This window comes from Crocodylus porosus, unplaced genomic scaffold (assembly GCF_001723895.1).
Source record: "Crocodylus porosus isolate Cpor-Errol unplaced genomic scaffold, CroPor_comp1, whole genome shotgun sequence".
NCBI classification, from domain to species: Eukaryota; Metazoa; Chordata; order Crocodylia; family Crocodylidae; genus Crocodylus; species Crocodylus porosus.
Window position 1 is genome coordinate 96,598,452 of NW_017728943.1, and position 26,517 is coordinate 96,624,968.

General features: G+C 41.3%; 1 protein-coding gene across 7 annotated transcripts in view; it reads right to left on the minus strand.

Annotated features, from left to right (window-relative positions):
• The window catches only part of ACTN2 (actinin alpha 2), a 123,459-nt gene extending 97,309 nt beyond the window's left edge, over positions 1-26,150 (minus strand). For 2 of the 7 annotated variants that reach the window (XM_019549816.1, XM_019549817.1), the window contains exon 1: positions 8,244-8,993. In XM_019549816.1, coding sequence (XP_019405361.1) covers positions 8,244-8,369 — 126 coding nt within the window. In that variant the 5' untranslated portion in view covers positions 8,370-8,993. Of the gene's footprint in view, positions 1-8,243; positions 10,273-21,559; positions 21,562-22,874; positions 23,065-25,916 lie in introns of those variants that run through there. The other 5 variants (XM_019549815.1, XM_019549814.1, XM_019549820.1 and 2 more) reach the window with 5 other exon arrangements.
• Between the last annotated feature and the right edge of the window lie 367 nt (positions 26,151-26,517).

The following is a 26,517-nucleotide window of genomic DNA, read 5'->3' on the forward strand; positions in this document are numbered from 1 at the left end:
GCCTTTCTAACTGCCTCCCTACAACTGCGAGCTGAGGAGGCATACTCCTCTTTAGTAATCTCTCCCTGTTTCCACTGCTTATATGCCCCCCTTTTTGTCCTTAGGCTGCTCTGGATTTCTCTGGTCAGCCAAGGAAGTATGTGGCATGTTACAATTTATCATGTAATTAACGTGTTAATGGGATAATAAATGTAATGTCCATCAAGAGTCTCATATGCACATAAAACAAAGACTCCTCCTTTCAAGGAACCATACCAAACTCAGACCTGCTCACTGGTTTCCTCTACCCCATAGCACTAAAGTTTCAACTGTGGGAACCAGATTAGACCCATATTTCCTTCTAGTCTTTGTAATCTCGCTGGGTTGGAACAAATCCTTGCTTTGTCTGCAACTACACAGAAGTGCTTCAGCTGAGCTACATTTTGCAGGAGATGTGTAATGGCCTTTGCTTTACCATGGCACTCCCTTCACACCTGTTTTTGTAACATATGTTTTTGTTGGTGGTTGATAATTTGTGGTTGAAATGGGCTTGCATGAGTTGTTTGATTTTTCATTGTGAACTGAAAGAAATGCCAAGGAATTAATAGAACAAGGTACTACAAGGGATGAATATAATTTCAAAGAAAAAAAATGAATAAATATCTGTTCTCCTCTTCCATATATTAATTTCTTACTACTTTGGTTTTTTTAGTAAGAGATATTTCCCCAGTATAACTTTAAAATTCTAGTGCCATGAATATTTCTGGTTGAGTTAGTTTGATGGAAGCTCTGTTTAATCTTCCATCATGTTCTGTATATATCTCTGCAGTGTTCACTGTATTTTCCCCTTCAGGGCAGAGCTAACTGATAATTCTTGAGATAAGATATGAAACACATTGACAAAATATAGCCAGTCTGCCATCCTTCAGCGTCCTTCTCAGACACCATTCCACACAAATGGCATCAGCAAAAGGAATTCAGTATGTTACTATTTTAACATAACAGACATCTCTAGTGGCCCAATCCTGCAGAATATAGCCCCTGTTCCTGTGTGTAGCTCAACTACTTTCAGTGCAGCTCTGTCACATGTTCTTCTGCAGAGTCAGAGAACAGTATTTAAGGCATGATCCTAAGAAATAGTTATTTTATCTTTATATTCTTAAAAACCCACATGATTATAAGATAATAAAGAACAGACTCTGCATGTACTTGATCTATAGTCCACTGAAATCAACTGGAATCTTTCCACTAGCTTCTATGGGCACTGCGTTGGATCCTATATGGAGCCATCCTCCATCCAGAGTAGTTTTCATAGGGAATAGTATTTTTAAAGGAGAAGGCAGACAGAATGGGTTTTTTTGCCTATTTCAGTGTGTTTGTCTGTTTTGACAGAAAAAATACTGATTGTCTAAGGGAAGCTGCTTAGCCTAAATGTACTGAAATTCTATGATCCATGTTGGATATTTGCCAGGACTCTCCATCTAATCCTTGAGAAGTCATTCGCATTTAATTGAGAAGTCATTCTCATTTAATTCACATAGCCATAATATCTACTTCAACTTGCAGAAAAATAGACCTGAAAAAATTGAAACTTTTTTGTTTGAAACCAGACTTTTCATCTGCTGGGCAAGAGAGCTGACATAAGGAAAAGATGGTGGGGAGTTGCATTTTATGACTCAGCGGGCCATATGACACATGTATACTTATCATTGCGCTTTCCCCCTTACCAATACTACCCCTCTCTAGTCTGTAGAGATGCTATTCTAATGACCTGCTTAACCATGGGTTTTACAGGAAGTTGTTCACCAATAGCAGCAAGGTGGTGAGGCAGTGGGCTACGGGAAGGTTGATATTATTTTTTAAAAGACTGCTTGCTTGTATTGTCATTCACACTTCCTATGCTGATTGTTGGCTCTAACCCTAAAATCTGCCCCACATGGTTGAACCCCTGAGCATCATGTAGAACCCCACTGATTTATATGATATTCCATGGGGCACACAGGTCTGCCCATATGTACCAGACAGCACCATCAAGACACTAGGCTGAAAATTCTTCGGTACAAGGAATGTGTCTTTATGTGCTGTAGGCCCCTTATTCTCCAGTTAAGTCTCCCTGTGCAGACCTCTGGACAGCTGCTTGTGGTCACTGATTTCTGTGGGGCTGCCCTCAGGGTTCTTAATACAGGATCAAGGCCTGTCTCTGGAAAGTGCTTAGCACATGGTGAATACTATTTTGATTCTCATAATAATAGCATCATCTCTTAATGCCCCAAAAAAACAGCTCTGAGAGTCCTCACTATAAAAACATAATTCCTATGCAAATCAAAGTGTTTTCTGTACAACAAAAGTCTAAACTTGGGCTTGAAGTCTTATTCTCATTTACACTCTACCAGTATATTAGGGCCTTAAGATGGACAAAAAATAAATTTACATCCACTTTAACAGCCTTTGCACTGTCACAGTTATGTAAAGGGGTCTTAGAGTATAGTAGTAGTGCTGGTTTCATCTAACTAAGGCTGCGACTCTGTTTTTAAACATTTTACGTAAAGTTATAGGACAATGCCAGAGACACATGCCTGAATGACTGCAGAGAACAGGTAAGAAATATAGACAGGATTCTAGTATGAAGACCTATAAAGTGCAAGCTTGTTTTTTCCTTTGCATTGGAAATACCCTGAAGACTGGATTGCACCTGTCCATAACCTTCAAATCCTTTCTTTATCCCAAAGGCTTAAGACTTTCTTTAATAAGAAGCAAGAATGCTTTATGTCAAAGTTTAGAACTCTAGTAGTAAATCTTTTTATGACAAAAAGCCATCTAAAAATAGGATATGTATATCAGACAAATGTAGTGCCTTGACTTAGTAGAGATTCTTCTACTCTAAACATACGTGAACTTCCATGAAGCTATCTGTGTGGCCATTTGATGGGCTTCCTAGGACCCTGATCATACCACTTTTCTCTCTTCCCTATATTTCAGGTCTTCTCCTTCTGTCTTTCACTGCCAAACCAGCCATTCTCTCTCTTTCCCCTGAACTCTTACACCTCATTAGTAGACACAGATGCAGACATTTCTTTACACACCAGCACCTGCCCTCACATCCTTGGCATCCACCTCCAAGTCAGAGTTTCTGTCATGTAGCATCCCTTTGTTCCTACCAGAGCAAAAATAGTAAAAACAGAATTGGTACATATTTTAATGTTTTAATAATATTCAGATCTGGTTAATACAATTTTTACAATCCATATAAATAAACAATCAATGGCAGTTTAGCATTGCATGGTCTATTCTTGCATTGTAAATGTTTAGAGATTAATCAATAAAACAGATTACTTCCTTACTTAAAAGTAACTAGTCAATATATTTTTCTGTCTGGTGTAGAATATAAATAAAATGCTTCTCTGCATTTATTAACCAGACACAAAGATGACCAGCATTTGTCTTGTTAATATACAGCATGAAAGACCATCTGTTTGGCTAAAATGGATTCCAGTATATCCACTCCATTTTTGTACATGCACAGCTTTGATCAAAGACTATTCTCTTGTGGTTGCAGGGGCCTGGACAGGAAGTACTACTAGTCCTGAATTGCAACAAAAGAAATTTAGGTTGGCTGTTAGGAAGAACTCTAACTATGAGAGTAAGTGCCTGAGCAGGTGATTAGTTAAGTTGCAGAAGTGGAAGATTTTAAGAGCAAATTAAACCAATACTTGTCTGGGATGTTTTAAACATGGAAGATTCTGTAAGGGCTGGATTAGCTAACCCTTGAGATCTCCTCCAGACCTATTTTTCAATGATTCTAATATTCTTTTGAGTGAAATTCTCCATCCATTGTCTCCAGTCAAAGAAACTTTGTTCTATATGAGCACAATCCTTTCAGACAAGTTTTATTTACTAGCAAGAATGAGGGGTTGGGAGGAAATACTAGCAAGAATGAGGGATTGGAGGAAAATAATTCTAATCACACCTTGTTTTTTAACAGAGCTGTAATATTGCCTTTTTCATTTCTTTCAAATGATGAACAGCTAAACTCATTTAATAGATATCAAAGTATGCTTTTAAAATAAACTATGCCTCTGTATGACCAGAAAGCAATTTCATAGAATCCAAGAAAAGTAGGACTGGAAGGGAAATTCAGAGATCATCTAGTCCAACAGTTAAATACAGGTACATGGAGTTAAACAATTAAATCACAATGGTTTCATAAAATTATTCAGTAGAAGGTTTTTTGCACACTTGAAATGATATTCTGCTCTCAAACTCAGATATGACTCCCATTACTAGGTACATCTCAGTCAGGATAAAAATATTTGTCTGAACCATTCTAACCATACATCTCCCTTATTCTGCATATCAACCCTAACTTATGATTGCAAATACAATTCTTGACAATGTGCTCTCTCTTTCTTAAAATACACAGATACATGTTGTAATCTTTATATACGGAGGAAAATATTTACAAGAGCACTGTTCTCACAATCTGACCCATGCATGTGAAGCAGCAGGTCCATGATATCAGTGGTACTCAGAACAGATGTAAGGGTCTGGACTATATTTTCCAGGACTTGTTTAGACAGAGTTGATCCTGGCTTGAGCAAAGGGTGCTAGATGACCTCCTGAAGCTACCTCTATTCCTACTCACTTCTAGAGCAAATGATATCAAAGACCCCATGGTTTCAACTGACTTCAAAGAGCAAAGTTAAGTCAACAATGAGCCCTTGTGAAAAAATCTCTCTGTAAGCCATTTACTTTAATTGGTATTACAGTAGGTGAAGTTATATATTACACATAAACCATACTAAATGACCATGCCCCTCACTCCAGAGCAGTGATACAGCCAAAGTGTCCTGGCTTCTAGCCATACCCCTACACCTGAGCCCTCTAGTGGCAAGTCAGAGGTGTGCAGGCAAGAAATGGTATTAATCTTTACCGTGTGACTGCTCACAGCACATTCAAACTTTAACACTGCTTAGCATTCCACAGAGTTAGCATGGCCTATGTATAATATGCAACTTCACCCTAACTTCACCCCCAGTTCAGTGCTCTACTTGCCCAGCGCTCACTGTATCAAGCATATAACTTGCCAATCTGCTTCTAGTTTCAAATAGAGACATGTCTCCATCTGCAATACTTGTTAAGTAGTAGTTAACTAACCAAATGAGTGAAGTACATAGTGACAACAGGATTGCATGTTTTAGGCCATACACTTCAGAAGTGCCAAGTTCTCCCATCTACTTTATTCAAGAGATGCAAAAGCTATGCTTGCATAATGAGCATGTATTGGAAGTATCTCCACAAAGGACACAATGAAGACATTTAATTATTTAACGTTTTCTTCATATCTTTCCTTGAACTCATAAAACATACTGTCTCCAAGAATGGATTTCACTATTATGCAGTACGTGCCAAATGGCTAAACTGTCCTGATTTGGTTTTACACAAATTGAGCTTTACCCCCCATCAGACTTGTCAAATTGCTGTTCACATTCAGAAGAGACACAGATAAGCTACTACCCAGCTTCTTTTTGTGTAATATCCACCATCTTTATTCAGACATTTGCAACAAAGAATTCTATATCCAAGAGCCTGGATTACTGCAGACCACAATATCCCTTGAACTGTGGTTATAATTAGACGTCACATCCATTGTAATCCTATGGACGTCATCATGTGTCACTTGCATCTGTTGACAGATCTCATACCAGGCATATCACTGAAATGGCAAGTCTGGAGAGGGCAGCCCACAATAGAAACAACGGCATTTAATTTTGTCCTGTTCCAAGATTGTCTCATAGAAAATATATGTTGCCAACTGCCGGGGCTACACTGACTGATATTATATTACCAGCCTGAACAAAAATCCATGCCCATACATCTACAGCCTTCTCATAGCAATTATGGCAATAGAGAATGTACTTTCTGAAACTTTTTTTTAGCACCATGAAAAAAGATTGATACCCTTAGATCATTTCATCCAGCAGTCTGTCTATCAAAAAGTATCTATTAATTATATCAAACTTCTTTCCAAGTGATATTGTTGTTATTCTTAAACATATGTATTATTTAAACAGTCTCTGCTCTAGCAATGTAGAATAACAAAGCAACAATACACCTAATTTATCAACCTACTCTGAACTTTCCAATGCCACATGTTCTAACTGGACTGAAAAATCAAATGAGTAAAAGCCCAAGGATGGAAATAAGGTGTCTGCTTTAGCAACTCACTTGAGCTTTTCCTTACCAAAAAAAATGTTAAAAGTGGAACAAATCAGATTTACTTCAAACTCAAATACACCTCCCAACATCCAAAAATCTCTGAACAGTCAGTTTGCACTACAGGAAAACTCTTCTGAAGCAACTGACAGCTTTTGATCTGCCACTCTGTTATCATCATAAACACAGTAGTCCATGTGAACATCAGCCACTCTGTAGAGCATGAAGACTCAGAAAGGGCAGGGTGCTATTATCACAAACTAAAGTAAAAAAAATCTAGTTAATGCCACTTGGAAGTACAAAATGCCTGTGTATAAAATGGCACAGCTGGTTCCCAGAACTGCTGTAGTTGTGCAGCACAAATTAGAAATTGTATTATTAGGCTCTTAGCTTTTGCTGAAGAGATCAAGATGATTCATTTGTAACAGTGAAGTGTTTTCCATGCTTTAGTTGGCCATAGGTTACAGTAAAGTAGAATCACTTCCTCATCAGGTAAAAAGAAGTCAAGCTGAACTAAATTTCACTGTTGACTGGTGCAGTTTTATTACTGGTTCTGAGGATGCAATTGAAATAGCAGTCAGTATCACGCAAGGACCAGAATTCCAGCTATCCCCATCTCTTATCATGTTACTCATGCACATTGCACAGTTGTGTCTGGGCAGCTGCTGCCACTTGACATCTAAACAAACAAAAACAAAAAAATCATGGGGAGGTTTGCAATTTTTTTGCTAGAAGTAAAATGAAATGCTGGCCCTATTGAATTCAAAGGAGAAAGATGACACATTCATGCAGGGGCAAGACTTCACTATTAATTTCCAGCATATCTATGAGAGTCAACTAATTAATTACTCTTACTTTATTAGGGAGTTTATACAGCATCAATTTCTATAATTTTACAATTTGTAGAATTTGGTATTACAATGGGTCAAATCCCGCCTTTAAATACCAACACATGCAGTTTGATATCTACACTTTGGCTAAATTTTTCCCTGACAACTGTTGTTATATATTAAGAAACAGAATTTAGTCTAATAGCCTGATGGAGGCTATATTTTGTACTTCTGCAGCCAGCCAGTGACCTTTTTACCCCAGACCTGACAGCTGGGAATTGCAAAAATTAATTTTTGCTTTAACAAGTAACACAAACATTTCAAAAGCCAGACTTTCTATACTCCTATGCAATTTACAAAGAGGTGTTTTGAGCTTAAGCAGTTCCCACTTTTTCATGTGCTAAAGATGCCATAGTGATTATCGACTAGAGTATTAGAGGTGTTGACCATGCTTTCAGTAGGGTTATAAATTTCACCGGTGCTGAGAAACTAGCTTCTGTGATGGGACAATGGTCCTTTCACACGCAAAAGGCAGAAACTTTGCTTCTACAGTGAGACGCTCCAAGGATTTTATGGGATTGTTTCTGCGACGTGACTGGATGAGAGATGGGTACCTTTCAATCCCTAAGTCACTGAATAAAGGGAGCTTTTAAAACTAAGCCTGAATATTACTCCAGACAATGTTTTCTCAGCCAGATTGTTCAGTGGACCCGTCAGTAAATTCTATTCAAAATTGACTTAACGGACCACAATTTCAAGACCGGCCTCTTCAGTTCTTTCTGGGAATACTCGTGACTGCTCATGTTTGTTTGCACCTGGATGTTGGGCAATTCCATGCATAACTTCCCATTTATACTTGCAGTTACCTTATTTTTTAATAGCTGCACACCCACATTCAAAGACCACTTTCTGAAAATCTGGCCCCAAACATGATTTTAGAAATCCTGTCACCAATCAAGAGGTGAACATGAAAATACTGAAACACTTGTTTGTCACTAGAACTAGGGGCTCCTAAAGTGAAAGAGCATTTTATAAGTTATGTATGCTTTTTAGCTATGTTATATAAAAAAACAGTTGATAACAGATTGCAATACAAAATTATAGACACTGATTCCCTGGTGTACACCCACTGACAATTCCAGATGCAGTATTATAATAAGGAGGTGATAATTATTCCACATATACAGACACACACACAGGCAGTTTATTTTATCTCCTGACCTTCCTTTGCTGTTTCTCCCATGCTGGGTCCAGAAGTAGGTCTCTGTCCCATTCTTCCTCTTGGATCATGTATTCGTCCTCTTCGTACTGGTAGTTGTACTGCATGGTTGTTTCTATCTGGTTCATGTTGCTTAAGGAGCAGATTCAATTCTGTGCTTGCTGTGGGATTTTAAAGAAATATTTTACTTTTTGATTGGTGATATGCAGCAGTGGTTGGGGGAGTGGGATTTCCTTCTGCTTTTGAAGCAACAAGATGTTAATAGTGACAAATCTTGTCTCAGGAGTGGCTGAAGCTGTTAGGGTGCAGGTAGGAGCTGACCTGTGGTGACCTCCACTCCCTCCCTCCCTCCTTGCTGCTGCCGCAGGTCCCTGTGGCTGAGTCCCCGGAGAAGCTCCAGCTCCACCTCATTACTGCTGCCTATTATCCCCACTGGCTGTCACATGGCTCAGCAGCCTGGAACATCCTCCCCTCTCTCTGTCCCCTGTTTGCAAGCTGCGAGGCAGCTGTCCAGCCTGATTGGCTGAAGCAGGATGATCCACTGATATAAAGAAGTGGGTGCAATTTCTGTCTTTGCGATGATGTGCTATTAAGAAGTTATACAACTACATTTTGGTGTTTTATGGACAGTGAAAAGCAAAGATTTATCTATAGGAGGGAAGGCTCATTATAAAAAAAATATCACCTCTGTGTACAGTATCTCTTCAGTGGTTCTGTGGCTTGCACTTGTGTTAGTGCATATGTATGTGTGCTTGTGTATGTGTATAACTATGTGCAAATGCATGTGTTACGGTATATAAGAACTGTAGGGTATCTTTTTTTTTATTTTGGTGGGTGCATTTTGAGGTCAGGGAGCTGATTACAACTTGTACATTTAAAAATAAAATCTAGCTGACAATGCATTATAATATAGTACCTACTGTTCTTCCATAGCTGCCCGGCCCATGAGTCTCTTCCTTTTCTACAACAGGGAGATGGGCAAAGGGGACATGATGAGCCACTGCAGAAAGTCATATACACCAACAGAAAAAATAATAAATAGAACAGGCTTGAAACACAAACCAGAGAATAAAAGCCAGATCTAGCAAAGTGCCTCAGCTCCTACTGAAATTAATAGGAAGAAGAGAATGCTTAGCCCTGGGCAAGACCTAGCTGCAAATGAGAAAACATACATGTATAAAGTCAGGTGACTACTGAGGCAAGAGCTTGGCAAATATCTGGTGGAAAATTTGATGAGGAAACCCTTAACTCTCTGTATACTATAAGGCAAACACTGGAAAGGTAGGACTGTCATTAGAAATGCAGGCAGACACATCCCATGCTGACTATGTCATATCAGTTTAGTTTTCTAGAAGGCAGCATTTCTGCTGGGAATTGGCAGCTTTACTTTGTTCTATATCTAATCTATTATTAACACTTACCCAGGTATCTCAAGCAAAGGTCATCCCTGTGCTACAACTTGTATTGGGCATAATTCTGCCCTCTGTTACAAGAAGGAAAATACTAACCAGTGCTGAAAGTCAGTCGTAGATTGACCCAAATAAGAGGTCAGGTTTGAGTGGTAGGTCTCCCATAAGGGAATATGGGTGAGCTGCAACGGTGAGTAGCAATTAATTGGATAGCACGTATCCAAATTTCAACTTGCTGCCGCACCATTTCTACTCGACTTTCGGAAAGAAAAAAAATTTAAATCCAATATGCCTAGATAGATAGTAAATAACCTATGGGTGTAACTTTATGACTGCAAATCTAGATGCACAAGGCAGTCAGGAAATGAATATTTAAAATTCTCACAGCAACTCTTCACTCCCCTACATTACTACGCTTACTATAATCTAAGATTAACATTTAATGGTCTAGGCAAAATATGCTACCTGGACCAATTCCTCTCTCACCTACATTACACAAATACACTCATAATTTACTTCAAAAGTTGAACCCATGTTGAAGGTTAAGGGTGTGCTTCTAAATTAGGATCATAGTGCAAGAAGGCAAATACCTTAGGAAGGCTAGACCCTGTAGCAGATAGTCATAAAGCAACCCAATTTATACATACGTATCTAAATATATACATTGTAAATATATTTTATGATTCTCTTTTTTACTACTGTATCATCACTTGTGCTTCAGTAAATAATTATACAGTAGGTTGGAGTGTTGCTGTAGATGTGATGGTTCAGGAAATGTCTAAGAAAGGACTTCTTGTGATATCTTACTGAACAAACTGTATACTTAGGAGAGCTGCTGGAGAAATGTTTGAGCACCAAGTGCCCTTCCTTAACTCTAAGCTCAAACTTCTGCAGGCTTAAACTTCAGGAAGGGCACTCAATCATAAAGTAGGGTTGTAAGGGACCTCACAGTGTTATCTAGGCAACCCCCCTGCTCAAGACAAGATCATCACTGACTAAACCATCCCAGCCAAGTGCATCGTATCTGCTCTTGAAAACTTCTAAGGAAGATCTAATTCCTGAACGCTTGTCCAACAGCTCTCCCAACTATACAGTTGACCCACTTACTTCTCATAAATAATTACGAACTATAAAGCAAAAAACAAATTTCTAGCTACTCATTAAGCACCAGATGAGAAGTTTCATAGGTGCAAAATAGTCAAACTTCTGTTAGGAAAATCTTTGCATTAAGTAAATTCTGGGCAATGTCTATACCACATGTTTTTAGAATTTGTTTTGTAAGTTTTACCAGTCTCTCCAGAAAAAATAAATCTATTCTTGTGTGAGCTGTAGCTGGTAAATTTTCAAATAGATGGTTCTGCTTTTTGTTCCTGCTGCGGGTGCTCTCACGCCGCACACATCTACCCATCACAGCAAGTTTGTCCCACTACTGCCAAATCAATCCTTTTCTCCAACACCCATTTTAGTCTTTGCCAGCCTGCTCCTGAGTTCTACCAACCTCACCTCCTGGGATTCAACCCCCTCATTTCCCCAACCACAGTGGAGTCCCCTCTCCCCTTTGCAGGATGGGGCAGGGAAGCCATAGGCATCTTTCACCCCTCCCTTTTATCAGTCTAGGTGTTTTGGGAAGTGGCTGAGCAGGAGCAAAAAAAGATGCTCTGAGAAAACAGATAGGGAGTAGAGCTGCTCTGTACTGATGGGCACTTTCATGCCTGCTTCCTAAGCAGCCCAGATTGGCTACCCCAACCCCAAGATGTGGGCATGCGAGGAAGTAGCCAATCAGAGAGCGGGGTTGCCCCCTGCCGAGCTGGAATAGCTAAAAGGCTGGAACTTCTTGCAGGACTGCAAGGATCTCTCTAGAGCTCTCCACTCTCCTGACACAGTTGAAAAAAACATTCAAAGGACCCGTAATGTTCTTACCAGGTGACACAGAAATACAATGTCACAGTGTATTTGAGAATTATCTGTGACTGATATCAAGTGATAAGAGGGGACTGGTTTCTATTGAGGAAACTATAGTAGAATCACTACATCTTCATTTGCCCTTTTAATCTCTGCCATGTGGAACCATAGGATGCCGTCTGCTACTCAGTGTGCAAGAGTAAGGAAGAGGTTTAGTTAACCATCAGTATTTTGCAGTGAAAGACTGGAAAAGGGGCTGGGTGGAGCAGCAGCTTAGTGCAACAGTCTTTTATTTCTGGAGACCTAGATTCAAATCATCTTAGTCTGACTTTTGCATTATACCATTCAATACTTTGGCATGAATGAGGATGGTTGCTAATGGAAAGGCTTAGTGATGGAACAGCCAAAAAGTGTCAACTTTTTGGTCGAGAATTCACTTCATAGTCAGAAATGTATGCAAAGAACTTAGTATGCTAAGGGCTTAAGACAGAAGAATGCTGGTTTGTAAATAAATGCTACATTTCAGTCTATGGCCTTAGTCATGTGACCTGAACGAGAAGAACAGTGGTCATTATTCTTATTACATAACAGGTCTCAAATAGTTACATTTACACTGAGTACCTGCTCATACTGATTAGCCACCCCTAAATCACTGGAAACCAAGTCATCTGGAATTCTGAATGCAGTGGTTAATACTTTTTGCAAATAACTGAATCCACTTAGTATATACAATCACTACTGCAATATTTTTAATGTTGTTGGGTGCTTGCAAATATAAAAAAAATGCTGCTTTATTTTAAACTCAGTGCATTCCCACACTGAGCCTCACCACGCCCCGAATAGGCAGTGTGTTACTACGACCAACATCTGTGAAGATCAGGGACTTAAGTGGGGCTTTTTTGCTGTACTTTTATTTAATAGCTGAGCTGACTGAATCAGTTTTTGAGGCACTGCAAAACGCACATACACACTCATGTAGATACACCCTGCAAATCAAATGGATTTTCTCAGTTAAGTAGATACAATTTTCACCACCCTACACCAACTTTAAACAACCTGTCCCACCGCATCATTTTAACCAATAGAAATGATCATATTTCACTGTATTTTTGTATCCTTTTTTTGTTCTTACAGATTCCTCACTGTCCTGTCAAGAATTAACTCTTTCAACTTCTAGTGTTCACCTGATCTTTCAACCAACTAACCCCTTTCTCATTCTTTGGCCTCCAAAGCAGTGTTTCCCAACCAGTGTGTAGTGGCACAAAAGTGTGCCATCAGAAATGAACAGATATGCCGTGGAATTTTGCTGTGGCAATGAGCTACAATAGGTATGAGGATAGGGAATGCCTTAACAGGCATGCCGCAGAAAAATGTTATTAATGTAAGTGTGCCTTGAGTTGGAAAACGTTGGGAAACCCTGCTCCAGAGTTTTAAGAAATGATTTTTAAACTGGGCTGTTAACATAAACTTTGTAACCATGTTTCTACGAGACGATTTCTCCAAATGAACCCAAATGTATAAGAACAAGTCATTAGTTAGATGATTTTACTAACAAGATCAGCAGTTAAAGGTGTTTAAAATTAAAATACCATTATTAGACTGCTAAGTTAGGATCTTCAATTGTGAACAGAGCAGTATCTGTCAGAATTGTATGGAGATATTTATAATATTCTTATTAAATTCTTCTTGAAGTAATGTCCTTGAGATAAGGAAAGAAACACACAGAGCTGTAAGATTCACTTCTGGGTTCAAAATAACTGCTGACATTGTTGAAGGATCTCAAAGCATTTTACAAACTATATTTAGGAATAATTTCATCTGCCATTGAAACATAGCTGTGGATGAGGTGCAGCATTTATAGGATATACAGATACTACCAATGCATAGAGCAGGACTACAGAGAAAATGCTGACTGCGCTGCCACCACTAACTTTTGCCAACATTTTGAGAGGAAGGAAAGTAGCGTTGGCCTAAAACTCAGGAGATGGCCTCCATGACTTTGAATAAGTCACTTAAGATGAGATGTTCAAAAGGGTTTATAAGCAGCCTCACTGCTCTTTTTGAAGTGACCAGGAACAATCTCTCTGTACTGCCATTTCCCATCTGTAAAACAAAGGAAATAATTGCTTCTGCTTCTTGTCCGTCTGTCTCATCCATTTAGAGCTAAGTTTTTTTGAAGAAATGGGTTTTTCTCTCCACATGTGTTTGTATGGATTCTGTGTACTACTTCATACATATACTGAAGCATCCAACATAGTGAAGAAGTTAGAAGTGACTATTGCCAATAAAAACCTAGACTACACAGCTCATTACTTCCAAGAATAAAGGGGGCAGTTGACTCTTACACTGTTCCCTGCTTCCTTGTAAAATTCCTACCAAAGGAGGGACAGCTGCTTCTCCTGCATCTCTACTGACTTCACTCTTAGTTTTACAGATATTGCCTGGGCAACTTCAAATGTATCTCACAAGGGTGATACAAGCAAAGATTTCAGAAGTCAAAAGTTCCTTGTCTACATTAGAATTATGATGCCAAAGGAAATGCTATATGCAATCACTTACCTAGTCTATTAATGTGTGAGCACTGCAGTACCACTATACAGACGTCACAATGTAATACACACTATGACAGGTGGGAAACTACAAATAGTGCTGGCATAAGATTGGAAAAAATGGTGAGACAGATCCAGAATTTTCAAAATGGTTCAGAGAGACAAGGGATGGACTGGGGGTATAGAATAGCCTATGAAAAACTTTCGGGAGAACAGTCATGTGTTCTCAAAACCTTGGCCATGCTCCTGTTCCACATGTTGGCTCAAACTTATCTTCAAAGAGAGTAAGCAAGAAATAAATTAACAGTTCAAGTGGAGTGCTAAAGCCTCTAACTGAACTATATTGTGAGCACTTCAAGAATGTCAGAAGATTAAAAAAATCCCTCTCTGAGCCACGTGGCCTGCGGCCAACAGCACCCTGAACATTTTTTAAAGATGTGCTTCACTGTTCAGCAATGCTGTGGGTGTTAATGAGAAGAGAGCCGTGTCAGGTAATGGTCAACAAATATTTTGAACTAAATCAGAAATTTCAGGCAATAACTAACTATGGTGATAAGCTTTAGAGAGGAAGATAGCTGTGTTAGTCTGGAGTCAGTCAGAAGGCACGGTAGAGATGCAAATGAATACACAGAGCTTTTGTACTGCCACATGATCTCCAACTGTTTGACAATGATTCAAATGCAAGCCTGGTGTAGTTGCTGGCTCCTGGAATGAATCTGGTCTTTTGGTTGATACTCAAAACACCCTTATGGAATAAGTAGAAGGGAGCAACTTTAATCTGTCAAATGAGCAAAAGCCAAATCAGCTTTGCATGTACATCAGTACATCAACACTGACTTCCACGTGATTTGCACTGATGTAACAGAGAGAGGAGATCAGACCAGAGTAAGGCATTTGGGCTTATTATGCAGTCTTTGGCAAATCATTTAACCTTTTTTCCCAATATTCCCTTTGTACATTAGGGCAACATTTACCTACTTCACAAAAATGACGTAAGGGCTAATAGGGGTTAAGCGTTTAGAAAATGAGAAGCGATTATATTTATTTAAGCCATGCATGAATAGGGCAGAGGTTCTTCCAAGGTCACATCCCAACTATTCACAAATGCAAATCTTGCACTTCTGGTCCACTGCCGAGCGTGCTGGGGTCCCCCCACATGCTCCTGTGGGATGCTCCATCTGCCCCAGCATTGTAGCATTCACAAGCCGCCTGATACTTTGAGGCAGAAAAAACATCTAAAGCTATGTCTATGCCCAAATTGTCATATCTGTTAGACCCTGACTTCATGTGGCACCCAATGGCTAGGGGGACGATGATCCAATTGCTCATGGATCCTGTTACCCATTAGCCAGAGCAAGCAGGGAGCAAACACTAGCACACATTGCTCGCAACAGCTTTATTCAAAATGGAGACAGCTTCAGACTAGCTCCCAAAAAACGAACAAACCGGGGAGCCGCACTGAACAATAGTTCTTTTCACATTTTATACACCTTGATTCATGCTTATTAACATTTACTCCACCTCCGTCCCTTTCTGTTCCACCCATTTCTCCTCCCATTTCAAGCTCCACCTCTGTTTACTGTTTACTTCATTAGCTTAGAATTCCCTATGCATTTCCTTCATTTACATGCCTCTCTGCTAAGAGCACATGCATAAGATTTTGACCCCGGCTTCTTTCAGTGAATTGTCATTTCTTGCTGGTTCTTGGCTGATTTCAGCACCATCTCCAAGGTCTTGCTTCTGCTTTATCTCCTGACAATAGCTGCTGGGCTGCATCTTGTTCTTCTTACACAATGGGATCTAACAGAATGACCTTGTTAAAAAGCTGCTTACCTAAGCATTTGCAATGCTATTTTGAATATATCATTCTGCCTTGTGACCAGCAGCTTTTGTTGAGACACATATTAAAGCCTTTATTCAGCTGCAAATCCAGTGCTTCCCAAAATCTAATTAGTCACCCTAACAATATCTTTCTGAATCTTTCCGAATCAATTTGAAGGGTTCTGATACCATTCAGAGAGAGCAAAGGGTCTCCTGATTCGATCTGGATTCGGAGATTCGGCCACTGAATCGGGCTGAATCTCCATCGAATCAAAATCAGGGGCCAAAGCTTCGTACAGCCCTGCCAGCTACATTCTGTCAGCAGGTCAACATTTCCCCCCTACCCCAACTACCCATCTAGCACCTATTGTCTTCCATGACCTCTGATCCTCCTTGCCATACATTTGCATTTTCAAAGACCTGCATTTTGCATATTGGTTTCTAATCCACCCAGAAAAGCACACAAATACCAGTAGATTCTCCCTATGCCTGAAGAAGGGTGTTTGTGCCTGTGGCAGGGCGCGACTTAGGGGTGCTGTGAACTCCCCTAGTGCCCCCTACCTACCGTGCCAAATCGGTTTCAATGCACCCTCTTTATCTCGCCCACCACGTCTTTGATGGTAATATTGTTAAAGGGAGGCTGCCTTTTTACCCTCTTTGGCACGGTGCCCTGAGATGTCTCCATCTGTGGCCTGCCTTCACTGACACTGTGCACTATAGCCTCTGGGGCCACGTGTGGGTCCTACAATCACCCGTTCCCCCACGAGTCCTCAGGCTTGTCTCTCTCCGTTGCCCATGCCCTCATGGATGCTCTCTGGCTTGTCTGGCGGCTGCTACCCGCACTGGGGCCTGTCTCCACACCCACTGCCCGCACTGGGGCGTGTCCTCGCAATTGGGGCTCAGGTGGCTGTAGCTGTGCCTGGCCCCGAATCCCCTCCTTGGGCCTTAACACAAGCACTCTCTGGGGTTTCTCGCCTGTGCCCACTCTGGAGCTTCTCACCATTGGGGCTCAGGTGGCCATAGTCGTGCCTGGCCCCTATATCCCCTCCTCAGGTCTTACGCCCCACTGGGGCTTCTCACCGAGGCTCAGGTGGCTGTAGCTGTGCCTGGCCCCCAGACCCGCCTTCTTGGGTCTTGTGCCCCACTGGGGCTTCTCGCCTGCACCCTCACTGGGGCTTTTCCCTCACGACACTGCCCACACCGGGGCTGGGGTCGATATACCCCAAAACACAGTGCCCTATCTGGTGCCAGGAACCCCCACGCTACTGGGGAGTTCCTATGAGGCCTCCTCCAACCCCTACAGCCTCACCCGGTCCTCCAGTCTTATACAACAACAAAACAGAAAACTCCTGGGCTACAACATAAATTCCAAGTCAACTGGCTGTCCATCATTCATCTCCCTACCAGGGTTTCCTCCACCCTGTATCATCCCACAGAAGGGTCTCAGGCCATTACGCTTCTCTACTCAGCTTGCTCCAACAGAGCTCCACCTTCTTTGACTACCTGAGGGGAACTGACCTCCAGCCTCAGCCTGGCTTGTTTATATAGGCCAGGCCCTGCCCCTTCCAGTCAGCTGGCCAAACTGGTTGTTTCGGCAACCCACACCTGTGCTACCCTGGTGACTGGCAGCTGAACCTCCCCTTTCTCACCACTAGGGGTCTCTCACGGGTTGCTTCCATTTTAGGCGCAGGGCGCTTAAGTGCCCTGCGACAGTGCCCAAAAGCTTGCAAAGATCAATTTTCCAACTGTTTAGTTGGCTAATAGAAGATATCATGTTTACCCAAAGAACCCTGTCTGGTCTAACTTGTAGTCATTTCAGGCAAAGTTACAAAATATTTAGATCCAGTTTTTCTGTCTAATAATTTAGTAAATTATTGACCTACCATTGTTTTAAAAAATATATTTCCTATATCCAATATTATACTGTATAGAGAAGTGACTCTCAACCAGGGTGTCACAGCACCTAGGATACCAAGAGATCCTTTTAAGGGATCTTCCAGGGTGCTGCAGGATGCTGTGTAATGTTAGCACTGTTAGCTGTGCAAATACCTACATGATTCACAAGACAAACCCAGAGATTTCAAATAGGAGTTCACACTGTTGAAAACATTCTGGGGTCTTTCTGAGTTCTTTGCAACAGAAGAATTGCTCTACTTTCCAGTAGTCAAGAAGAGTCTCTTTTTTAAATCCTCATCATTCCCACCACCACAACCACAATAGTGCTTACAGGTTCCAATTGAAATCCAGACTCCAGTATGATAAATACAATATAAATGTACAGGAAGCAGCAGCCTAGTGCATTTAGACACAACATTTGTTAACAAAACAACAATAAAACATAGATTACTTAAAGCTCAACAGTGTGTAACTGGATGGGCTTTAATTGTTATAATTCCCCACTGAGGCACATTCTGGATACCTTCCTCTCCATTTTGGTATTGAAAATGGATCATATCATCTTCAAAAATGAAAGCTGTTTTAAGAAAATTACCCATGTTGCATCTCAACTCAAAATATTTGCTGACCACTAATGGCAAAAAAGCAATTGAAGCAGTGAGAAGGGCTCTTGGCTTGAACAAGCAGCCTGAAAGGAAGGGCTGTTATTTATATTTAGCACCTATAGATATGGATAACAGTATCTCTCTTTCAGGAAGGGAACTGTGGTTCATCTTAACATTTCAAACAAAACTTAGCAACTGGCTAGCTGACAAGCAAGTAGAGGTTCAAACAGCTGTGACCCAGGAATGGACAGCTGTACCATATATGATTTGCTGCTTTTATTTCTTTCTTTCTTTTGGTTTTATTTGAGTGAAAAAGGAAAAATGCTCTAACCTGGCACATCTATCAACTACTTGCTTTTGATTTTCACCTTTGACTTTTGATTTTCTTCCAACTTCTATAACTAGTATAGCCCTAATATTGAAAGGTAAGTGACAAAAAAACCAGAGTGTTATTCTACTTGTTTGATATTACGTTCAAGCCAATATGCATTTTTATGGAGAATCAAATGTTATATCCAGCTAATTTGTTCTGTTTAGCTGGTAGTACTGCCCTCACCACCAGTCTTTGAATGGTTTCCCTAAGTACATTAAGCAATATGACTCACATCTGCCACATGGCTCATTTTTTCTGCCGGTAACAGTTTATCTGATGTAGATATCTTTTCCAATTGCTCTGTACCGCAGATCACACCTCTCAACCCAGTAAATAAAACACATGGCAAAGGGCTAAACTGGTAGCAGTTCTGATGAGATGTCTTGCTGAATTATTTTATTGTAATAAATGCACAGTCCCTGAAAACTGATTCAAGTTAAATTGTACTTTGATAGCAATAAAATGTGGTAGTACTTTGCTTCATCAAACAGTTCGGTGTTAAGATAATCACTAGGGGCTCCTATACACATGCCGGGAGGTTGCTCCAGTGCTCTGTAATTACATGGTGGTGCTTTAGTTCATTTAACAAGCTTAAGTTAAAGCACCCCCACTGCCACATTTCAGCGCAGGAACACTGATACATGTGACACTCCAGGTACTTTAATTAACACGGCTCTCAGAGTCGCACTAATTAAAGCCCCCTCCCGGAGCACGTTTATAAATGTCCTAGGTCTTTTTTCTTGGTTTCTCATGGTCTCTAGCCTCTATTCTCTTTGGGCAAGTGTAGGCAGGAGTGGGAAGGGGAGCTTTAGTGCCAAAATATATATAGGCTACACAGACATGCATGCACAGAGCTTCTTTGTGCTATGCTGAGTCCTTTCCTTGCACTCTCCTGGTCACATGGTCTTGACTGTTTATTTGTGGCTGTCTAAAAGGATTGGTAAAATGTATGAACAAGTTCTTATCAGCTAGTGGTTTTGATTAAAAACAGACACTTCACAGTCCGCTAGCCAGGAAGTCTAAAATGCAGTAAAATTAGGCTCTGAATAGTTCCTCCACCCATCCAGGGACTGTCCATTTATTATTAGCTCTGGAATCCAACTACATGCAGAGCTTACTGTTGTGGAAATCAGCAATGCATCTTCCAAAAACAGTAACGGAAATATGGTACTGTCTGCCAGACTCCTTGGTAAATTAATGACATATAGATTCTACCTAGCAAGTGAGCTCCTCCCAGCATTTGACTTCAGCTCAGCTAAAGAAAGAATCAAAATTTGTGCTTCTATTCCCTTTTCCTATTCTGCCAAGCTTCAACTCAGCCCTCTGTACCCTCCTGACTACCATCCACATAGGGGGCCTGACTATTTCTCTCTTCAGGTACAGGAGTCATGCTCTAGAATAACTCCACTGACCTTGTCAGAATTGCTGCTAATTTATGCTGGTGTAGCAAGTAGATAATCAAGCCACAGGGTAGAAACCAGTCTTAATTCTTCATTCACAGGCATTCAAACTTACCTGATATAGCTAATTCTATCTTGCCGTCTATAAGAAAAAGTTAGGTAGCACCAGAGGTAGCATTAAGTCCCTATCAAGGATAAACTGCATAGAGGTAGTGTCTGGGTAATAACAAAATGGCAGCAACTCTATCCTGAAGGTGAAGGATGACTGCTAGGTGAGGGGTGGATAGGGCAGAATGACCTAAAAACCTGAGAAGATGTAGGCCTGCAATCCTATAACAACACATTAGAGATGTATTCCTTACCTCCCACATGATGTCAGGGAATGCATTTGCCTCCTTCCACTTGAAGAATAGCCAGAGCAACATCAGTTGAAAATGAACAAATATAGAATTGCTTTGCATAGTGTAAACAATTTTTGAGCAAGGTGGGAAGGGTGAAAAAGAATTTAAATGGGACTTTGAGTCATTCCAACCAATGTGAGAAATGTATTGATTAATGGACAAAAACAAAATTAATTGCTGAGGATAAGCATAATCTTATGGGACAAGTCTCTCTGCCACAGAGTGGTCTCAGCCTGCTTCTCCACAGCAGGGGGTGGGGAAGGGATGAAGGGACAGAAGGGGGATCCTTCTTTTATGTTCCATCAGGCAAGTGTCTTGGTACGCACACCAGTCCCACAGATGCTGAAGAGTTACCCTCCCCACTTCCTTCCCTATTTATGGATGGCTGGTAAATATGATTCTAACCAAAGGTTCCTGATTGGCTTGATTGAATTTCTTTGTTTCACTGAAGCCTTCAGAGCTTGATTGGACCAGATTCTTCTCTGCAGTTATGAAAGGTGTCACTTAATTGGGGGTGTATACTTTTAACAGCGGGCTACTTCCTTATTTTTTTTCTTTTACACTACTTTCTCTGAAACAGCTTTTCTAAACATTCTAACAACCCATTCAATACTTCAGGAATCAGAACTTGTGGCAGAGGTTCTCTCTTTTATTAGACCAACTAGATATTTGCAAAAAGAAAAAGGCTTTATTTGCAAGTTTTCAGACACTCACCCCTCACCCTTCCTTGGGCAGAGGAGAATGCAAAGGTTGTAAAATTTGTCCTGGGTGGAAATGAAAATTCATATCTAGTTGGTCTAATAAAAGATATCACTGCAACAAGTTCTAATTCTTTTCGCCTGTAGATCAATACAGCTACAACCTAAAAACTTCATGCATTTGCCACTGCAGCTTTGCTGTATCTGGTTCCAGACAGATTTCAGCACTAGGATATGGGCTCTCCTTGAAATGAAAATGCAGACTTCTGTTATGCAAAACCTGTGTGGCTGCCTGGTCTGAATTGTACTCATAGAGGAGACCCACACGTGTAACAACTGCTTCAGTTCTCTGGTAGCCATACATGTCACAAATGTCAGTTCTCTGATTACAACAGCCAATTTCAAATGGCCACAGTAAATGTTACCAAAATATTTAAACATTCATACTTAGCAGAGCACAAGACAAAACAGAAAAAAACCCCACTTCATCGAGAAACTGTCAAGTTCAATTCAAGGACATATGATAGCTGACTGGTAAGATGATCTATCAACTATACACAAACAAATACCTACTTTTGCTTTAAAGCAGTGGTGCTCAACCTCTGGCCCACAGGGCTCCCTGCAGGGGAACAGTGGCAGTGTTAATTGCCAAGTTTCCACAACTCCTGGGAGCCCCGCAGGTTCAGACCACAGTCTCAAACCTTAGGGCCTCAACCTGCCTGTCAGTCACTCATCGGAGTCTACTGGCTCCTCACCTGAGGATTGGCGTGGAATAGGTGGTCAGAACCCAGTATCTGGGTGTAGCTACCTGCCCACTCCCTGCACCTAGAGTGGCTAATTAGGATCAGTGGACCCTTTACTCCTTCCCATAAAAAATCCTGGCCTGGAAGGGGAAGTGTCTAGGCAACAAGACTCAATCTTGTACCCAGGCCCCTGCATCCCTGGCTTGTGCCTCTACTGGCATAAGCTGATAGATTATCTGGCTATCCAACCCAGTTTGCCCATGGACCCTGAGTTTGGCCTGACCCTTTGGCTCCCTAACCTGACACTGGTTTAATCTTCCACACACCTGACCTGGCTAGCCTCCAGACCCTGCACTCTGCCTGACTCTGGATCTGTGACTTGATTCCCCAGACAAATCGTCTGGCTTCCTGGCTCCCCTATATTCAGTCTCTGCACACTCCCCTTGGATCTTGGTTGCTTCTTCTGTCCCTGGGTAATCCCCAGGCTTGGTCACCCATGAACCAGCATGACACAGGCTGGATAATCTGTCCTTGCATACTAGTTTGCCCCAGCACAGAGCTGGAACTGGATTCACAAAATCAGGTCAGTGAGTGACTGGATGTGGGTACACAGAGTCAGGTCAGGCTGGCATACCAGGCTGCACCCACAAATCAACCCCATGCAGGATCCAGCTGGAAGGACAACCCTGCACCACTCATCTGGTGGACTTGGGTGCTACTGCTTTAAAGGGGAAAAAAGACACACCCCTGAAAATTTTAGCCCTTGCAAAAACTAAAAGAAACATTATAGATATTGTAATAAGTTCACACTAGGATGAATTTGACAGGAGTATTACCTTGAACTCCTGTCAAATTTCAGAAGCACTGCAGAGTTGTATTTAAACAATAATGTGGGAAATCTCAGGGAATGCATAAGGTGGATGGCAAACAGAGATGACTGTTCAAGCCAGTAGCACTCTTCCTTCTGAATCAGAACTGATCTAATCCTCCAAAATGATGCTAGGGGGTACTGTATAACTGGAGGAGCTATAGAGGAGACACAAAAGTGACATGCTAGCAATCTGCATGAACTAAGAAGCTTTTGAGAATTCTTAAGAGTTGGGTGCCATACAAGTAAGCCAAATTGTACCTCTGGACATTTCCTTTCTGCTTCCTTAAATCCCCTCTGCAGGCTCTGCATGCAAGTTTTCTTCAATTCCTCTCCTTCGTTTTTGAGTACTGTCACAGCATGCTAGTGAACAGTTGTCACAGAATCTCCCCCAAAAGAATCACATTTCAGCTGTGGATGAACACACTCACTTGCTATCATTTGTGAAGCGGTTTGAGATGAAACAGATGGTAGACAAGCATGCACTTGCTCAAGCAAGATAACTGCTTTTGTACCTTGTAGGCCAGTCTTTTCAAACCTGATCCCGGTACTAGTTCGCATGGGAGCCAAGAATATTCCTAACATTCAAAGCAAGTCATTTTATTATTAGAATTAAAAACACAGAATTGAAAGGGACCTTTAGGGTCCCCCACCCCATCTCAATTTTTCTCCCCCTGCTCTCTCACAAGTGCCCTCAATCTCTTCTGAAAAAGTATCAAACATCATCTGTATTAAGAAAAAATAAAAATCAGAAAAAAAATAAGACTTCAAAACTCACCGTTTCTCCCACCCCAATTCCAAGAACTCAGGAAATAGTTTTTGGGTTTTTTTTCACTGTTTCAAGTGGTTAATAGTAACTAGTAATAGAATTAATCTTGTCTATAGCTTCATAAAACCTGTTAGGAATATGCAGTAAAGGCAGGGAACAAGCAGTAGACAGACTACTAAGAACAGGGTCATGCTTAAAATACAAAAACCTCCCTCTAGCAGGCTCCAGAGTTCCGGTTTAACACAGAGAATATGAATTTGGGAAAAGCTTTTTCCTGCATTCAGCTTCAAGTTAGGAAATTACAAAACCAGTAAAATTACAAAATCTATCCCCATAGTTTCCTTTAACACTCAGTGTCTTTGTATTTCCTCAGAACATCCTTCCTTGGTGCTTGATCAAGGCATTTCTTTCTGCCAGTGGGAAGTGTCTTGGTTCCTTTAATTCAGAAGCATTAAACTCACCTCATACCCTGGGCCTGATCTGAACCACAGGGCTCCTTGCAAGCAAGATCTGATCTAAGGTACAGGGTGGCTCTGCTGGCAGTGGCAGTGGCAGCTCCAGCTCACACCATATGCCTTATGCCAGACCTGGAGCTGCCACCCCTATATGTCTTTCATGTCAGGGCAGCAGCTTCAGCTCTGGCACAGAGCACATGGTAGCAACAGCTCTGGCTCCAGGTCCAGCATGGGGCATGTAGTGGTGGCGGTGGTGGTGGCAGTGGCTGGGCTGGGCTGCATTAGCTGGTTATCCCTCCTGCCACCTACTGCCATGTCCACAAAGGCCCAAGCACTCTGGATTCTGGGGCTGGTCACACTCCCTAATTTCCAGTGACCCATCACTAGCCTGGTAAGCCAGATACAGTGACTCCATAGGCCAAAACCAGCCCACTGGCAATATATTTGACACCCCTGCTCTAATTCATTCCCTGATGGGAGTCTTGAGAGAACTCTGAACCCCCACTTCGAGCTGAAACAAAAAAATCATAAAAAAACAAAACTAAATGAAACAAAAGAAACCTCCCTCTTGTCTTTGTGGGCCTCTTTCCAAGAGGGCAACAGTTGTCCTAAACAACTGTCAGAATCTATAAGTTCTCATTTACCTAGCAAGAATATTTGAAACAGCTTGTAAACAGCCAATTTTAATCAGCTATCCCCAAGTTAATTTTAAAAAAATAGCTGTCTGCTGTTTTGAAAACCTGCACACTCTAATGTTTTTCTTTCATACACAGAAGTATGCACATGCACAGAGGTCTAGATTATGTTTAATACGATTCAGTCTCCTGTTGACCTTGGGCAAAAAAAGATGTATACAGCTGTTAGCTACACTGATAATGTGATAAACTGGCACGTTGATTTGTATCACAGCATGCCAACTAATTTGCCAAATGAGCCGGATGTGAGAACAGGCAGGGGAGATGGCAATAGTTAGATAAACAAACATCCTCCAGATCAGATCAGCACCATCAAAACAGCAGGGTAGTAACCCTAAACAGCTCACTTGTTGTGACAATAGCCTTCCTCACCCTCCCAGCCCAGATGTACAAAAATAGTGCCACTTTAAACAGGAGTGCTGATCTATGCAAAGTTAACACCTAGCTCCATCTGGTTCAGGAGAGGAAAGGATAGATAGCTTCAGAAATAAGGCTTAGGTGCTGTCCTTCAGGTACTTTCTTTGGTCCCAGTCCTTCAAAAACACACAGACATGTTTAACGTTACACATGTTCACACCCCCACTGACATTAATGGAACTATTCCCAGTGCACAAAATTAAGTAAATACATAACACTTCAGAAAAATCAAGGCTTATACTTATATTGACTGCTTGCATGTCCTTTGTATGGCAAGATACTGCCATCTACAGTAGCCATAGCAGGCAATGCATTTGCTGTCAGATCTTGGCTGCAGCTTATTAAAAAGCAACTAAAACAGGCAAAAAATAGTGCCAGAACTTTGAAACCTAAAAATCTAACTTCTCACACTGTTGAAAAGCACTGAAATACAGAACCATTTTCAAGATTTTTTTTAACAGCTTTACCCAATTTTCTTTTCCCACATATACCAGCTTATCCCAAACCATATTCCTTTCAGTAGCTTCCTGCAGGTTATTCCAGGAGGAGAAACATCAAGAAGAAATAAAAGTTTCAATTTGGAGGTACATGACATAACAGGGGTGTCAGAGAGCACTGGGAGCTTGGATGTGTTGACCTTCCACAGGATTGCCCCCCCGCAAGTATTTACAAACCCAGAATTAGCACACCCAAGGCAGAAAATGAGCTCACATGACTTTAAAAACATTTTATCTGCCTTCCTCTGGCTCCCAGTCACATCCCAAGGTCCCGTGGCGCTGGGAGAGAAAACACACATGCATTGACCAAGCCAACAGCTCGACCGAAGCCGCACTGCACTTTTTGCCTTCTTCCCATTAGTCTTCTGGCATTAGGCGCCTCACTCAGCCTCTTTGGCTCTGCTTCTGCCTGACTGGCAGCCCACAGCCACACCTCCCATAGCTCCTGCTGCCACCGTGGCTGGGAGCACTGGCTCCCCTCTCCTCTTCCACAGGGTTGCCAACACTATTTGAACCCATTCTGGGAGGTTTCATCACATGACATAACAACTGGTCTACTGTATTGAGTAGACTATATGTCTGGAGGGCAAATACACATCCTTACTACATTTAAAAAACCCACTGGACTGCTGTACAAATTGAATTTAACATTTAATATCTATTTTAATGAATGCCTTATTGTATATCTGCTGGGTGACTCTCAGCAGCCTCCTGGAGATTGCCCTGGAGCCTCCAGGAATTAGATATCAATCCTCGAGAGGTGGCAACCCTACTCTTC